The 19,123-nt window shown below is 38.9% G+C and overlaps 2 protein-coding genes and 1 non-coding gene across 3 annotated transcripts; all 3 read left to right on the forward strand.

Annotated features, from left to right (window-relative positions):
- Positions 1-12,381: 12,381 nt before the first annotated feature.
- On the forward strand, positions 12,382-13,170 carry LOC145095311 (uncharacterized). The gene has a single exon (XM_079033216.1). The coding sequence runs from the start codon at positions 12,382-12,384 to the stop codon at positions 13,168-13,170; it is 789 nt and encodes a 262-aa protein (XP_078889342.1).
- A 4,015-nt stretch (positions 13,171-17,185) lies between these two features.
- TRNAE-CUC (transfer RNA glutamic acid (anticodon CUC)) lies at positions 17,186-17,258 on the forward strand. Its single transcript has one exon. It is a non-coding gene; the product is annotated as a tRNA-Glu (tRNA).
- A 31-nt stretch (positions 17,259-17,289) lies between these two features.
- On the forward strand, positions 17,290-19,056 carry LOC145092402 (uncharacterized). The gene is made up of 2 exons (XM_079030344.1): positions 17,290-17,429; positions 18,286-19,056. The coding sequence occupies exon 2, from the start codon at positions 18,338-18,340 to the stop codon at positions 18,977-18,979; it is 642 nt and encodes a 213-aa protein (XP_078886470.1). The 5' UTR covers positions 17,290-17,429; positions 18,286-18,337; the 3' UTR covers positions 18,980-19,056.
- The last annotated feature ends 67 nt before the right edge of the window (positions 19,057-19,123 follow it).

Genomic DNA, 19,123 nt, shown 5'->3' on the forward strand with positions numbered 1-19,123 from the left:
GATGGTCTGCTCGCTCTGACCATCTGTCTGCGGGTGAAAAGCGGTGCTAAAATGCAGACGAGTTCCCAACTCCTCATGAAACCTCTTCCAAAACCTGGAAGTAAAACGCACATCCCTGTCCGAGATAACCGATACTGGCACCCCGTGCCGCGCCACAATCTCCCTAATATAGATGTCGGCCAATTTCTCAGCCGATATGCTCTCCTGAATCGGAATAAAATGAGCACTCTTGGTCAACCGATCCACGATGACCCAAATCGAATCTACTCCACGCGCGGTCCTGGGAAGCTTCGTGATAAAATCCATCGTGATATCTTCCCATTTCCACAACGGGATGTCCAACGGCTGCATCTTGCCATGCGGTCTCTGATGTTCGGCCTTGACCTTCCTGCAGCTCAAGCATCGCTCGACGTACCAAGCCACATCCCGTTTCATGCTGGGTCACCAATAATCTAGACGAAGATCCCTATACATCTTCGTCGCCCCTGGATGAATAGAGAATCGGGATTTATGCGTCTCCTCCATCAAGATCTGATGCACGCCTCCGTGATATGGCACCCACACCCTACGGTGTAGTGTCAATAGTCCTCGGCTATCATAATCGAAGGAGGAAACCTGACCCACCACACGCTCGCTCTTCCGATGCTCCTCGTTGATAGCCTCCTGTTGAGCCTCCCGAATTTGCTCCAACAGGGGAGTCACTACGGTCATCCTCATGCAAATATCCCTGATCAGCGCCACCTTGCGGCTAAGCGCATCGGCCACCACGTTGGTCTTTCCCGGGTGGTAGAGGATCTCGCAATCATAATCCTTTACCACGTCCAACCACCGATGCTGCCTCATGTTTAGATTCGGCTGATCCATGAGGTACCTCAAACTCTTGTGGTCCATGTAGATGGTACATCGAACCCCGTAGAGGTAATGCCGCCAAATCTTGAGGGCAAAAACCACCGCCCCCAACTCCAAATCATGCGTCGGGTAGTTCGCCTCGTGAGGCTTGAGCTGCCTCGAAGCGTAGGCAATGACATGCCCCCTCTACATCAGTACCGCGCCCAACCCTGAAATGGATGCGTCACAATAAACCACAAAATCCTCTACGCCCTCTGGCAGGGCTAAGATTGGCGCCTCGCACAATCTCTGTCTCAGCGTCTCAAACGCAGCTTGCTGCTCGGGTCCCCACCGAAAGACTACGGCTTTCTTCGTCAGTCGCGTCAGGGGTACGACTATCTTGGAGAAATCCTGAATGAATCTCCGATAGTAGCCTGCTAATCCCATGAAGCTCCGAATCTCGGATGGAGACTTAGGAACCCCTCATCTCATCACGGCCTCCACCTTGGCCGGGTCTACTGAAATCCCGTTTTGGTTGACGAGATGTCCAAGGAACTGCACCTCGCGTAACCAAAACTCACATTTAGAGAACTTGGCGTACAAGCTCTCCCTCCTCAGGGTCTCCAAAACCTCTCTCAGATGCTCCTCGTGCTCTTCCTGTGTCTTGGAATAAACCAAGATGTCGTCAATGAAAACTATCACAGACCGATCCAGCATCGGCCTACATACGCGGTTCATGAGGTCCATGAACGCGGCAGGAGCATTGGTGAGCCCAAACGGCATCACCACGAACTCATAATGGCCATAACGCGTCTGAAACGCTGTCTTTTGTATGTCCTCCTCTCTAACCCTCGTCTGGTGATAGCCTGAACGCAAATCGATCTTGGAGAACCAAGATGTTCCCTACAACTAATCAAAGAGATCATCAATCCTCGGGAGTGGGTAACGGTTCTTCATTGTTACCTTGTTCAGCTCCCGATAATCTATACACATCCGATGCGACCCGTCCTTATTCTTCACAAACAGAATCGGGGCTCCCCAGGGTGAACTGCTCGGTCTAATAAATCCCTTGTCTAGCAGCTCCTGCAGCTGCGTAGACAACTCCTGCATCTCAGGAGGAGCCAACCGATACGGTGCCTTGGCTATCGGAGCTGCACCAGGAACGAGGTCAATCCTGAACTCCACCTGTCGCTCCGGAGGTATCCCAGGAATCTCCTCTGGGAAGAGTTCTGTGAAATCTCGCACCACCGGAACCTCGATCACTGTCGCCTTACCCGCCTCCCGGGTATCCATCACGTACGCGACGTATCCTGCGCATCCTTGCTGAAGGTAGCGTCTAGCCCTCGCTGCTGAACATACTGCAGGTCCACACTGCGGTCTCTCGCCATGAATCACTAACTCTCCCCCCACCTGGGGTCCTGACTCGCACTAGCTGTTGTGCACAATCTATCACCGCCCCATTAGGGCTCAACCAATCCATGCCTATAATCACCTTGTTCCCACGCAACGGAATGGGAACCAGATCCACCAAATAGCGCTCCTCGAATAACCTCAGAACACAATCTCTGAATACTGATGACTCCCGCACCGATCGATCGTCGGCAATCTCCACCTCCAAATGGCAATCCAACATGCCCGAAGACTCAGAAAAACTTCTTGCTAAGCGCAAGGGAAACAAATGATCGGGTAGCACCCGAGTCGAACAACACCTGAACTGGGATACCGTTCACATGGACCGATCCTAACACATATATACATATACCGAGCACATATCAATATCATAACATCATATAAATAAATGAGAGGGAAAGAATCATACCCGTCACCACATCGGGTGCTGTGCGTGCCTCCTCGGCAGTCAGCTGAAATGCCCGGCTCCTCACCACTGGAGCCTCTGCCTTGCCCTGTCGGCCATCTGTGATCCGCAGGGTCGCTGGAGCTGGCGCCTTCACCGGCGTTGTAACTGTTAACTGGGGGCAATTGGCCTTCTTGTGGCCCCTCTGGTTGCAGTGGAAACACAGCAACTCAGACGTTTGAATAACTGCTATCGTAGCAGTGCAATCCATGCTATAATGCCCAAACTTGCCGCACTTATAGCAGCTTGATGATCCCAACCTGCACGCCCCCTCGTGCGACTTGCCGCATTTCCTGCAGCGGCCCCGTCCCTGTTGGCCCTTTGGCCCCAAATCTGATCCGTTGGGCTTCTTCCCCGAAGCCCCTCCTGATTGTCCCTCCTTTGCCTTCCGTTTCCGTATGTGCTCCAAATCTATCTCCCTCTCCCTCGCCCTAGCAATCATAGAGTCCAAGGTGGGGCAAGCTGAAAAACTAACGTGCTCCCGGATATCAGCCCAGAGCATGTCATGATAGCGGGTCCTCCTCATGTCCTCATCGCCCGCATACTGGGGCACCAACAGTGCCCTCTCCCGGAACTTGGCGGTGATCTCCGCCACAGTCTCCGTCATCTGTCTCATGTCCAAAAACTCCCTGGCCAGTTGCTGAAGCTTGACAGCCGGCGCAAACTCTTCCCTGAACCTGGTCACAAAGTCCGACCAGGTCATAGCCTCGATAGCTGAGGCTCCCAACGAGTCACCCACTGACTCCCACTAATCTCGAGCTCGGTCTCGTAAACACCCTGCTGCATACCTCACCTTCGACCCCTCGGGGCAGAAGCTAGTCAACTGTGCAGACTCGATGTCCGCAATCCATCACCTGGCAGTAATGGGGTCTTTCACCCCGTGGAAATCCGGCGCACCACTGCCCCTGAAGTCCTTAAAGGACAACGTGCAAGATCCCGACTGGCCAGATGCCATGTCACTCCTGAACGCCCTGAGGCGATCCTCCATCAACTCGATGATCCCTTCCTTGATCGACCCGAAGATAATGGGGGTCGACTCAAGGATACCCCTGGTGATCTCTGACGCGATGAACTCGCGTAGTCCCTCATCTACTGGCTCGGAACCTGATCCTGAACCTGACCCCTCTCCTGAACCGCCATCTATCGGCCTCGATCAAAGTACCACCATTCTGCAATACATAATTAACAATTATTAGCGATACTAATACTTCTTGAGGGATCACATCTACTACAAGTTCCCTGGTCTCATCTTGGCCTCCCTTGGTTCGGGTACGGATTCTCTGCTTTCAGTAGTACGGGCCCATACTACTTTCCACATCTATCCTTACCTTCTCCAAGGACTGCCTCGACTCCACCAGATCCCTTCCACTACGGCTGATCACTGCTATACTCATCCTAGGCTTGCCCTAGGGAAATCTCAGTCTCCACCCTACCAGGTCCTCAGCTGCTGAAGGCCTCTTAGTAGTGCCAATTAACCATTACATGAATACCATCACATGTGGTGAGGCTCGTATAATCCTTCGAGTAATAGACTCGTCCCTACAACGGTTAGACTCAAACGAGAGCTGCGCAATAGGGCCAAATCCAGCACTCTAAGATTATTCAACCCTGATCACATGTGATGTGACGTATTCATCTAATGGCTAACTCCCACCACTCGGAGTCCCACAAAGCACAAAGCAAGCAACATTCGAACTAAGGGAACAATCTCAAGCAAATCCGCTCTCATAGAGAGAAACTGATCTAACATACAAAGTTAAACTCATACTATCAGGCATAACCTAACATGCTATCCTACTGTTGTCTACTCAATTCTAGCATGCAATTTTCATACAACTGAAACATATAAAGCAGGCACATAAGGCATCACTCCTAGATCCTTAGTCCTATTCTAGCATGTTGTTCTACATTAGCTGATAAGCATAACATAAACATGTATGGGTACTTTGGGGAATACTTACTTGAGCTTGGCCGGTCGCGCACATCACACACTTCGTTCTTTCTCAAACCCTTTTCTTAATTCTTAGAAAACATTTCTTTTGAAAAAAATCTTTTACTCCCTCGATTTGAGTTCAGACACCCCCGAAGGTGAGTCCGAATCCCTCAAACCAGGGCTCTGATACCAACTTGTAACGACCCAATTTTCACGTCCAAAAATTTCGTTTTTAAAACATTACTTAGAAAACATTAATAATTAAAACATTGTTTAATTAAACCATTTCACATCGAAAACCAGATTTGAAATCCACAACATTTGAACAACCAAAATATCAGAGTATCAATCCCAGAATAAACTCATAATTACGGAAACAAGAGTGTGTATGTGTGATATGCCGCTACCGCGTTGGCTCCTTCCCCTTTGAAGCAGAGGTACCTGAAAACCAAAACTAAAAACCGTAAGCACGAAGCTTAGTGAGTTCCCCCACTGTACCACATACCATATAATCACATAACATACATATATTGTCAGGCATATCTGGGTGCCCGACCTACCCCTTCGGTCCTCTCGACCGGACGTTACCTAGCATACCTGGGTGCTGGCCTCCCCTTCGGTCCTCTCGACCGGATACTGCCTAGCATATCTGGGTGCTGGCCTCCCCTTCGGTCCTCTCGACCGGATACTACCTAGCATATTTGGGTGCTGGCCTCCCCTTCGGTACTCTCGACCGGATACTGGGGAACTATTTCTCCCCTCTACTACTACCACATAACATGTATCACAATATCAGAATCTATCTAACATGGCTGAGCATGACTACCCCTTCGGCCCTACCGACCGGATATCTCGGGGACTATCTCCCCCTACTGTCAATAGCACATAGCATCATATCATACTAGCACATAAACATAACACAGGTAGTAGTAATCCCTAGATGAATATCACAGAGACAATCATCTACACACAACTCCTACTGGTGGGCCGGCATTGTGGTCGTAGACCCACCGCTACTGGAAGGTAACTCACCTCGAAGTAGCTGTTGATCTGATCGGGAACTGACTGTCTACTGTTGCTGCTGCTGCTCCGGAAATCCTCCGGCTGTAATTCCCACAACATACTCAATCAAACACTACTAACTGTCCTTTGGGTAAAATGACCATTTTACCCCTAATCATGCCCTAAGTCAAAGTCAGAGTCAACTTTCAGTTGACCCGACTCGCCAAGTCCCTGTCCAATCGACTGACCTGGATCCCGTCTCTACTCGTCGAGTTCTCCTTCCAAACTGATGTTCAAGTCCTTCATCCTACTCGCCGAGTTGTATGAACAACTCGCCGAGTTCATCTTCATCCGATGAACACTTATGCTGAGACTCGCCGAGTTGTATGAACAAATCGCTGAGTCTGTTCTTGATCTAAGAAGATTGCCTTGAACTCGCCGAGTCAGGGAAATGACTCGCCGAGTTCCTTCATGGATGAGTCCGGCTTCCAACTCACTGAGTCACACCCCGTGACTCACTACTCTACTCGACACAACGAAAAGAGGACAAACTCTGAGACTCGCGAGCAGACTCGCCGAGTCCCTACCATGCAGTCTCTATATGGTCGATTTTGCTTGAATCCAGCTTATGCTATCCACAGATCTGGGTTCCTAGAGAATGAATAACACGTAAAGTTTCCAACTTTACGTGTAGATACTCACTAATGAGGGTTTTAGGGCTCAAAATGCACCAAAAAGGGTAGATCTAGGGTGTACATGCAACATGGGTCCATAAAGGCAGTAGATCCAAGCTCCTGGAGCTCGATCTCACCTAGATCTATAAGTTACCCAACTTTTTACGAGTCCACAAGCATACATAAGCTTGGAAATGGATCAAAAAGGGCTTTAATGGAGCCATAAGTATGAAAACATGGGGGAAACGAGCCATACCTTAGTGAACACTCTGAGATCGCTCAAAGGTGCTTGACCTCCTCTTCTTCTTCTTGATCTCCTCTCCTTCTCACTCCAAAGCTTCAAAAGAACACACCAAAGGCTTTAATTCCACAAGAAACAAGGCTTGAACGAGGTATAGGGCTCTGAGGGTGAATGGGGGCTGGCTTGGGGCGGAAATGAGTGCTTAAATAGGGTGCAAACCCTTGAAACTTAGGGTTTCATCCAACATCGGTGACTCGCCGAGTCCAGGATATGGACTCGCCCAGTCGCCTACTTAAACGTGTCCCGGGTCCTGTCTCTACTCGGCGAGTCGGACCTATGACTCGCCGAGTCCAAGGCTAAAAGTGGAAAACACTCAAATAAGATTAACGTACCAGGAACTAGGTGCTACAATGTAAAAGTAATAAGTTACTAACATTCTATATGAGAGACTATTTGATAAGCCCTATTGAATATATTAAGAAAAGATGTTCAAATTACATAAAGTTAACCGATTAAAAAATGATGTTTGGTAAAAATAGTTGATAAGCCCTATTGAATATATTTAGATGAACGACTCGTCGAGTCCCTACCATGCAGTCTCTATATGGTCGATTTTGCTTGAATCCAGCTTATGCTATCCATAGATCTGGGTTCCTAGAGCATGAATAACACGTAAAGTTTCCAACTTTACGTGTAGATACTCACTAATGAGGGTCTTAGGGCTCAAAATGCACCAAAAAGGGTAGATCTAGGGTGTACATGCAACATGGGTCCATAAAGGCAGTAGATCCAAGCTCCTGGAGCTCGATCTCACCTAGATCTATAAGTTACCCAACTTTTTACGAGTCCACAAGCATACATAAGCTTGGAAATGGATCAAAAAGGGCTTTAATGGGGCCACAAGTATGAAAACATGGGGGAAACAAGCCATACCTTAGTAAACACTCTGAGATTGCTCAAAGGTGCTTGACCTCCTCCTCTTCTTCTTGATCTCCTCTCCTTCTCACTCCAAAGCTTCAAAAGAACACACCAAAGGCTTCAATTCCACAAGAAACAAGGCTTGAACGAGGTATAGGGCTCTGAGGGTGAATGGGGGATGGCTTGGGGCGGAAATGAGTGCTTAAATAGGGTGCAAACCCCTGAAACTTAGGGTTTCATCCAACATCGGTGACTCGCCGAGTCCAGGATATGGACTCGCCGAGTCGCCTACTTAAACGTGTCCCGGGTCCCTTCTCTACTCGGCGAGTCGGACCTATGACTCGCTGAGTCCAAGGCTAAAAGTGGAAAACACTCAAATAAGATTAACGTACCAGGAACTAGGTGCTACAATGTAAAAGTAATAAGTTACTAACATTCTATATGAGAGACTAGTTGATAAGCCCTCTTGAATATATTAAGAAAAGATGTTCAAATTACATAAAGTTAACCGATTAAAAAATGATGTTTGGTAAAAATAGTTGATAAGTTAGTTGGGATACGTAAAAGAGAAAATGACACTGTAGCTATATAATGTTTTCAGAATTAGTCTAATCAGCCTTTAAACTTATTTTTTGGCTTTGTAGGGGCATAAAGTGACAATTTTCGGGTTTAAATACTCATTTTGGGAATTCTGAAGGGGTAACTCGGTTATCCTTTGTCACGTATACAATTCTCTTGACCCACTTCCCTGAACGATTTCTCTTTTAATGCCTCCATTTGATTCAAAGCAACCCCAAAAAAGCATTGTTCTCTTCTCACCCACCAACCTAAGCTTCAAAATTGTCGCCTTCAAACACCCATACGACTCCTAATACCACCCCCATCTGATGGGTTTCGAGCCTAGTCAAAGACCAAATTATGACAACATAAGCAATAACTTTTCTAATTTGTAGGCTCGAAACAAACAATATCTAACTCAAACAAATCTATGCAACTCTGATAAACATAAAAATAAGTAATCATACCTTCGTCTTCTTCTTGGACTTCTTTGGTCTAGCCTGTTGATCGGACTTGAGAACCCAACATAGAGTTCATCTCTTGTGAGCGTACCCAAAACACAAAAACTTCATTAATCTGAAACTCCTCAAACACCAACAGCAGAAAAGACTCAAATAAACGAATCGTTTTTGTTGTTATGATTTAAATGTATTGATGTTAATAAAACACAAAGTGGTATCAGAGCCTATAGGTTTTAGTTATTTGCAGTTATGCAATACTTTGTAAAACAGAAAAAACGAATTATGGATTTGCGACTTCGCGGCACGAGTCCAGGTTGTTCGCGACGCGGTCGGTTGACGAGAGTATGACAATTAACCTGAGGAACCATGTCACCCTAGTGCACGATGCACATGCCTAGGGTGCACGACGCGCATATGATTTTCTCGCCTATAAATAATGTGCTCTGTATATGCTCCATCCTCCACACCCCTACATTGCTTTTCTCTCGAGTATTCCTTACTTTTAACCCATTTTCCTTAGATTTATGTACTACGACAAAGCCTTGTGACACCCTTGAGTACTCATATGAGTAGTATTCTTCTAGTACGAGATTCCGACTCAATATTATGTCCTCTTAGATCCCAGTTCTCATCAATAGTACTTTGTAAGTGAGCTACAATTAATCTTCCTCCGTGTAATTTATAATTATAGTTATAAATCGTTACTATGAACCAATAATTAAAATTTATCAGTAATTTCAAGTCGTTATGTTGATTGATCTACTTACATGACATGTGACTATAATGATCATATTGGCTTGGTTGTTGGATTTCAGAAAGGCTATATGTTGAAATGGTCTTGCCTCCCAACTGTCCTGCCTGGCTGATCCTTTTTTGATAGAACTATCGGTATTCATTGGGATTAGTGATAGGTCTAGCCTACTTTACCAATATTGCCATAATAACTAATAAACTATAATAATATAGGTTAATCCTTGTTGAATTGTTGGTCGTCACGTAAATTGTTCAGTTAACTGTTAATCCTCTGAGAATCTATCAAGGTGAGTTCTTCTCGTTATATTGTATAATCCAATACGTATCCTCTATATGTTAGGATATAATTATCATGTAGTAAGAACTTAGGCAATTAGACTGAGATAGTTAGTTGCATGTTATATGGATTGTTGTTATATGTGTATGTTATTATATACAGAGTTGAGGGAAAACCAACCTCATGGTGAAGGCCAATAGACTCAGGCGGACTAGCTTCATGTTAAAGGCCAATGTGTGGTCCATGTAGGCAAAGATAGGCCGGACCAACTTTATGCTGAAGGCCAGGGGCGGACCAACTATATGTTGAAGGCCATTATGCGTATGTATTGTATATGTGTTATGGTATGGAATATTTTGAGGGAAATCACTAAGCCTTGGCTTACTGTTGTTGAATAACTACTTTGCATGTTGTTCATCAAACGTGGAAAGGCCTATACATGACTGTATCAACATTGAAGCATTAATAAGGTTTTATAGACTTCTGCTAAAATAATCCTTTATATAATAATGATTTTTAATATTTTGTAAGAGTTATATATTAAATAAATAAAAATAAAAATTTTGCCTTTGAAATTTGGGACGTTTCAACTCCGATACCAACTTGTAACATCCCAAAAATCAAGGTAAAATTTTCGTTTTTGAAACCAATCCAAAAAACAAATGTGTTTACAAATCATAGTTTCCAAAAGTCATAACATGAATCGGAGTATCCCAAAATCATAATCTCATAAAAATCTAGGATGATGTGCACAATCAAGCCTTCGCCTTGACTCTATCCTTTGAGGTACCTGAAACCATAACAATAAAATCGTAAGTCGTCGCTTAGAGAGTTCCCCCAAAGTACCACACACAACCAAACAGATAACATCATGCACATACGCGCCTTCTGTTAGATTATGTGTCTAAGCTCATAACTATAATTGATATAAAGTTGAATTGATGATAACACAATTCTTTTGAGTTGTCTTAAAACCTACCAATTGGACATGATATTTTTGAGAGAAATGTTGATTTATTATTTGATTAATAAATTGTAATAAATAACTTATTAATATATTATGAGAATAATATATTAATTAAAAAATAGTGATATTTGAATAATAATTAATCATAAATTAATTGGAATTAATTTGGGGATTAAAGAAATTAATTAAAAGTGCGTGGACTAAAGTAAAATTGTTCAATAGTCGAGCAAGAGGCTCCCGAACCTTCCACGCATAGGTGGACAGTTTTCTAGAGGCTTTAGGGTTTCTAGAATTATCCTTGGAGGATAATCAAGAATATGGATAATTATAAAAAACAAGATAATATTATTATATTGGTTTTGGGCTTATCTAGGGTTTCCAGACTGCACTATATAAGGATGCCTAACCCTTTGATTTTCGGCACTCGTACTTCCCCAAGGGTTGGCTGAAAATATGATCTCCTACGTCCCCTCTCCTCAATATCTTTCTTGCTTGTGTTGGGTGTGAACGACTACAGACACAACGTTTGCGGTGCTTGCTTCCAAAAGATCAACAAATGGATTCTTGGTTGTTTACTTCAACAATCATCAAGGTATGTATTCTTTCTAATGAATTCAGATTATATTAGGAAATTTTTTGTAGTTTGATAGTTCATAGTATGTTGCTTTTATGTGAAAGACTTAGATCCTTCTTAGGTTGCATGTGCCCTAATCATTTAATTGTTAAATGTTTTTCCACTTAGAACATTGTTTTTGTAACCTTCATAACCAATCAGTGGTATTCGAGCATATGGCTACCTTTCATGTGATTGCACATTGGTGAATTTGGATTAATCGCATCTCACGACATGAGCATTAATTCTCACGACGTGAGATCTGATCATATTAGATTTTTTGAGATTATGTGCCTAATTTGTTTTATTTGGTAATTATCTGCTTTAAATATCTTCTAAATCTGAATTTGCTGAATATTTGATGATAAATTACAAGTATTAAATTTAGGAGATAAATCTCTGACTTGATTAATTATTTCAATCGAACCGCTAGTACGCCTTATTCACGAAACAATACTATAAGTAGAGTTCAAGGAAGCCGCCTATAAAATGACAGTCATTTGGTATCCACTCTTACCCACCGTTCTCTTGTATGGTGGAGGGTCGTTAGCCGAATGAGTTTAATAGGCCAATTAATTCTCATTAATAAGCATAATGCGATTAAAAGTAACTAAACCATTTTATTTTAAATCATAATCTTAGTTACTTTAGGGAAAATGTGAATCTGTATGCTATCCCATTAAATTGCATATTATACTTTATAGTGGTTAGTGGAGTGTGTGTGGTTAACCGGCGCACTAATAGTGAATATACAGAGTAATAATGGGCATCTCGAAAAATATCATTAATTAATGGAGCACGTGTGGTTAACCTGCACATTAAAATGAGATGATAAATGACATCGAGGGCGCCAAGTTAATTTTCATGGTTATTCACATATTGTTTGTGATCACTGGTATCCCAGTCACAAATGGAATATCATAATATAAGATTAAACATGTCATTGAATAATTTTAATGAGTCTCAAAAGATCTAGGAATTTCATTTAACTTAATTTCCTTCAAATTTTGTTTTCCAATGGTGGAATTGGTAAATCATCATTTGTCTACCTTTATAAAATTTATAATTAGATTACGACATCCCTTTTCTAAGTTGTGAATTTTTTAGTTGGATCTTAGCCTTAATATTTCATTTTGGGTTGTTATATTAAGGAATATTCTTATCTGACTAAAACTACCTTCCTTTTACAAATATCTGCTCCAAATGATGCTTCTAGTTCCTCCTCATCTTCATATCAAAACTTCTCGTTGCTTAAGATCTGCTCAAGGGTGATATCGGATGGCACCAACTATAATGACTAGATGCACAACATCAAGATCTCCCTTTGTTTCGAGGACAATGAGTATGTCCTTGAGAAAGAGTTCAATGAGATTGACGAAGAGAAGGCTAATCATGAAGAAATGACCGCCTATAAGAAGCACTGCAATGATGCAACAAAAGTTGCTTGCGTCATGGTGGCCACAATGACTCCTGAATTGCAAATATATTATGAGGACTACCGGTCGTACGAGATGAACAAGGACCTTATGGAAAAGTACCATAAGCGAGCTTGTCAAGAAAAGTACGAGGTGGTAAAGTCCCTTATATCAAGCAAGATGAAAGAGAGAGAATCTGTTAGCAGCCATGTGCAGAGAATGCAACGATACGTGGATCAGTTTGTCAAGCTTAATGTGAATTTTGATGAGGAGTTGGCTATCGACATAGTCTTGAACTCCTTACAAAGTTGTTATGATCAGTTCATCTTGACCTATTATTTGTTAAACAGTAAGACCATTTTGTCTCAATTTCACAACCTCATGCGAACATCTGAAGCAAGGATGAAGGGAGTAAGTGTTGCCTCCACTCCTGCTAGTGCTCCCGTTCTGTCCATTGGTCAAGGGAAAAGGAAAAAGAGGAATGGTCCTCCAAATAAAAAATGGAAGGAAAAGTCTCCAGCTGGGTTGTCATGTAATGGACACAAAGGTAAATCCAGTTCTGATGCCCCCTTGTCTCTGATCCCAAAGAGGCCACTTGCTTCTATTGCAACAACAAAGGGCATTGGAAACGAAGCTGCCCAAAGTATCTGCAAGACATTAAAGATGGCATGGTGAAGCCGACTTCTGCACGTATATACGCTATCTTATCTAATAACTCATCGTCTTCTCGTTCTTGGATCCTTGATACAGGATATGGATTTCACATATGTTTTGATTTGCAGGGGATAAGAATAAGTGAGGATATGGAGCATGATAGAATAAACTTGGTCATGGGGAATAGGCAATATTCACTTATTGGTGTTTATAGTCTAGTGCTTAGTGATGGAGTTAGTTTAGATTTATTAAATCATCGTTACTCGTCATAAAAATAATTATGCTCTCACTATATTTCTTGCCAATAAAAGGTTTGAAATCATATTTTTGAGTATTTTCATTCAAATGAAAGATATTAATTTTGGATGTAATATTTTTTAGCAAAGGTTTTATCATGAAAGGAAAACCTAAATTAAATTCTCATATTATCCTTACTCATCATGTTTTTGAAACTTTTAAGATATACATTTTAAATTAGTTCTGACTATTTTTATTTTTGATGTATAGAAATCATAGGAATTCATTTGTTTCATAAGAAAACAATATCTAACTTTATCAACTCAATTATCGTTATTGTAACATCATACATACTTATAAAACTAACATTTTTTCTTGAATCTCATGCATTTGAAACCCCCTTTTTTAACTTCCTTTCACCACATTCATTTCAAACTCCCATGACTTTTCAATTTCTTTACAATAATATTATAAATAAGTTAAATAATGTTCTATAAACAAGAAATAGTGTTTTATTACAATGTCTTCATCCCACATCGATGGTGAGAGTAAACAAGAGAATGTTTGCTCTTCTATAAATAAGAAAGGTTGTGAAATGTTTCAAAGGGACCAAACCATGAGAACTTCCTCATGCCTACCTTTGTAAGATTTTGAATGTATTATTTGGTGAGATTGTCTGTATTGGCAAGTGTCCAATTAACTTTTAGAATTCCAAAAATGGTTTTGAACCGAATTTTTTCAGGTTTAAACCGTGTTTCAGTTAGAAAAAAATTTATGTAGTTGGGTATATTGAGTTGAACTAGAGCTGGATTAATTTGGACCGATAAAGGAATCATTTTCCTTTCACAACAAACATTTGAAACTCCCATGATTTTTCAAATTATTTCTAATAATATTATAAATAAGTTACATAATTTTATATAAATATAAAAAAGCATCTACCTAAACCTAAAATTATAATTGTTTGAAAAATCATTTTGATTCAAAAGCACGGAATATATACAAACCGGGTTTTACTAGAAAAAAAATATGTAGTTTGGTATATTTAGTTGAATCGGTCCAAGTTTGATCTATTTGGACCATAAAAGAAGCATTTTCCTTTCACTACATACATTTGAAACTCCTATGATTTTTCAAATTGTTTCCAATGATATTTTAAAAAAGTTACATGATGTTATATAACTATAAAAAAACATCTACCTAAAAATAAAGTTATAATTGTTTGAAAATTCGATTTGATCAAAAGCACGAAATATATACGCAGATTATATTTTATAAATGAATAATTTTTATAATGAACTTTTGAATCTTGAAAATACATATAAACAAACTTTCTATATTAAGTACCTAACTGAATTTTATGATTTTAGAATTGAACAAACAGTTATTCAGTAAGAACTTACTTTTTTGGATAGCAAATTACGAGATTATAAGTTGAATAATGTTTTATTAACAAGAAAGAGTGTTCTATTACAATGTCTTCATCCCACATAGATGGTGAGAGTAAACAAGAGAACGTTTCCTCTTCTATAAATATGAAAGGTAGTGGAATGTTTCAAAGAGACCAACCCATGAGAATTTCCTGATGCCTACCTTTTTAGGATGTTGAGGGTATTCTTTGGTGAGATTGTCTTTATTGACAATTGTCCATTTAAGTTTTAGAATCCCGTAAATGGTTTTGAACAAGATTTTTTTAGGTTCAAACAGAGTTTCACCTGAAAAACCGTTATGTAGTTTGATATATTGAGTTGAATCGGTCTGAGTTTGATCAATTTGGACCGATAAAGGAAACATTTTCCTTTCAGCACATACATTTGAAACTCCCACGATTTTTCAAATTGTTTCTAATAATATTATAAATAAGTTACCTAAACATAAAATTATAATTGTTTAAAAAATAAATTTGATTCAAAAACACAAAATATATACAAACCGGGTTTCAATAGAAAAAACGTTATGTAGTTTGGTATATTAAGCTGAATCGGTCCGAGTTTGATCAATTTGGACCAATAAATGAAATATTTTCCTTTCACCACATACATTTGAAACTCCCATGATTATTCAAATTGTTTAAAATAATATTATAAATTACATAATGTTATATAAATATAAAAAAATCTACCTAAACATAAAATTATAATTGTTTGAAAAATCACTTTGATTCAAAAGCACGAAATATATACTCGATTATATTTTATAAATGAATTCATTTTATAATGACATTTTGAATCATGAAAATACATATAAACAAACTTTCTATATTAAGTACCTAACTGAATTTATAATTTTAGGATTTAACAAAAAGTTATTCAATAAAAACTTAATTTTTTATAGCAACTTACGAAATTACTGAAAAATGGAACTATTGAACAATAAATTTTCTGGATAACGTTTTATTTTTATTATTTAATATTTTATTTAACAAAATAAAATTATTGGCAAATAAAGAAATGAGTTTAATTAAAATGTCTTCATCCCACATTGATCGTGAAAGTAAACAAGAGAATGTATTCTCCTCTATAAATAGGAAAGTTTGTGAAGTATTTCAAAGGGACTAAGCCATGAGATCTTCCTTGCATCTAACTTTGTAGGACGTTGAGTGTATTCTTCGGTGAGATTGTCTTTGTCGACAAGTGACCAATTAAATTTCAGATTTTCGAAAATGATTTTGGACCGTATCTTTTGGATCTGTACCGAGTTTAATAAGAATCCAAGTGTCTTCTGGCTGAGTTAGGCAAACTCGCTTCCATTGGAGGCCGAGTTTAAGTAACATTCCGAGTATTTGGTTGTGTTAGCCAAGTTTTACAACCCTGTATGTAATACAATTTAAAGTTTTAACCTTATAAAAGACGTCACTATTATCATATGTTCTACATAATTATGGTAGTATTTATGATACAAAACATTTTTTTTACTATTTAAGATAAAAAGTTGTCTCTATTATCATATTTTCTGCATAATGATAATATTTAATATAAACATTTTAATTTAATATGAAATTATTATTTAATAGATAACAATAATGATTTATTTATTTTTAAAAATTAATTTTTTTCTATTTTAATCATATAACTGTGTATATGCAAAACAACTTCAAGTTCCAACCTTATCTCTTATAATATAGTTCAACATAATAACAATACTAAAAATAATTTTTTAATTTTTTATGAAATTATTATTTAATTGTTAATAACAATGATTTAGTTATTTTTAATATAAAATATTTTTTATATCTCTCGTAACGCGCGGACATTCACCTAGTTAATTACTAGGGTTGTAAACAAATCGAACGTTCAACGAATCGTTCATAAACCGTTCGACGGGAAATTAGTTAATATTTGTTTGTTTAATAAATAAAAGAATATGAATACAAATTATTGTTCGTTTAGTTAGATGAACAAATATAAACAATGATCGTGTTCATTCATTTATGTTGTTCGATTACGTTATTTTTAAGTTTATTTATGTTCGTATATATTCAATTGTTTTCTATTACATTTGTATATTATATATTCGTTTATGTTCACATATGACCAATTCTGTTTAATTTTGTTCATTTATGTTTGTTAGCATGTTCACGAACACAAACAAACGAACACGAACAAGATAATTTGTTAAATGAACAAACATAAATAAAAAAAAATTGTTGTTTATTCGTTCATGTTCATTTGGTTTTTTTAAAAGACCTATTGATTTTTTATCATATGGTTGGTTAATTTTAGTTCTTCAAAAATGCTAAGTGACTCATGTAACAGGAACTACATATTATTAAGTGTTTTTTGCTCACTTGTAAACAAAATCCGTTGTAGTCTAGTTGGTTAGGATACTCGGCTCTCACCCGAGAGACCCGGGTTCAAGTCCCGGCAACGGAATCCAATATTTTTTTGATTTCCAATCTTAATTTTACTGCAGAATTTTAGCCAAAACCCTAATCTTTTCCAAGTCATTTTGACGATTCACTTCGCAATTTCAATCATCTTCTCCAACCTCTGCTTTCAGTTTCTTGGTGATTGATCTGTTCTTCTCTCCTCCGACGCCAAACGGTAACTTTTTTCTCTACCCTCTTCGGGTTTAACGTACGTGCCTGTGCTTCATAATTGTATGATTTCTATTCACGATTGAGAATTTTCAAAAGCTACTTATGAAACATCTAAAGCTATTATTTCTGTTGTGTGATTGGATGAGATTATTTTTGCTCTGAAATTAGATTCCATCATAATTTTGTCTGAGATATACGAAGAACATGACTCAGTTTATAAGGATTTCTATCAAGGAATAACAGTGTCTGAAGCAGCAAAACACGAAAACCATTAGGTTTTGAAGTTCGAAAACTTCATTGAAGATAGATTGTTCTTTTGTTTGGAATAGATGGTGTATAAATGATAAATCTAAGAACAGTGACAATGTCATTGCTTAAAATATGTAAAATTGTTCAGTGGCCATTCACCTATTTAGGACATGAACTTGATATTATTGAAGTATATGTAACAGATATGATTCTTAGTTTGCATTTTCTAATTTACTTTATCTAGTTAATCAGCATCATTGTTCTAACAAGTGATTAATGAGCCACACAGTTGAGTGTCTTTATAGTGCTTAATCACCTAAGAGGCTAAGAACAACTCATATAAATGGACATGATAGAATTATTTTCAGATTATGGAAACATATAAGAATTAAGATTCAGATGCTATATTGTCTGATGCAGTTATAATTTTAGGTAACTAGCTTTATAAATTTTAGGATACAAAATTACAAATATAGAAAATTTGGAAGATTCTGTCATGTTTAAGGAGCGCTTTCATGCCAAACACTGTTCAGATTTGTAATATGATATATTTGTACTGTTGTACTAATATTGGTATTTAACAAGATTGGCTTCATTGATTATCATGTCAGAAACGATACTATTATCCCTCATAAGGCTAGTTGTTCATTGTGAGTCGTGATTATGGAGGATAATGACGAAACTGCCCTTGGTCTACAAGATGTTTACTCCAAACAAAATCAGGATCAAGATGAACTCTCTGCTGAAGATTTAGCCTGGGTGAACTCCTGTCTGATTGAAGAACCTGAAATATCAAAAACTAATATTGATTCTCTAAAAGAAGCTTTACTCAGTATTCTTGATCATCATTCTGAGATCTTCAGCCCTTATGAAAACGAACTAGAACTAGACAACTCAAATGACATAATTGACCCTGAGAATTCACCTTCTCCAACAGAGGAAGTAACAGATGCCAACGGGGATTCTGGGGATGATGAAAGTTGTGATGTTTTATCCCCATTAAATCATCCTTTTCTTCCGAATTTTAACGATGAGATGATGAAGATTGAGTATTCTGATTCTGATTCCGGTTCCGATTCCGATTTGGGTTTCCGGGTGTCAGAATTAGTGATGGAACCGGAATCGGAGGATATTTTTAAGGTTTGGGAATTGGATATTCCGGTTGAAGAAGATGAACTTGTTAAAGAGTTGAAGGAGGCTCTCTCTGAGAATGATGCTACTTCTAGAGTGCCGAGAATGAAAAGTTTGAAAATAGAGTCACTTGATAGTCTTGTGGAGAGCATTGCAGATCTTTCTTTGAAGTAAAATGTGTTGTTTGTTTATTAGTTTTAGACCAAATGTTTCATATATATGCAAATATTTGTGCTTCTTATTCTTTGTCACTTCTGTTTTATCTATTTTATATTAAACGGTTAGTGAACTTCAAGGCAAAATTGAGGGCAAAAGCTG

The sequence above is a fragment of the Lactuca serriola genome, chromosome 3, assembly GCF_051521515.1.
Source record: "Lactuca serriola cultivar US96UC23 chromosome 3, Lser_US96UC23_V15, whole genome shotgun sequence".
NCBI lineage: Eukaryota > Viridiplantae > Streptophyta > Magnoliopsida > Asterales > Asteraceae > Lactuca > Lactuca serriola.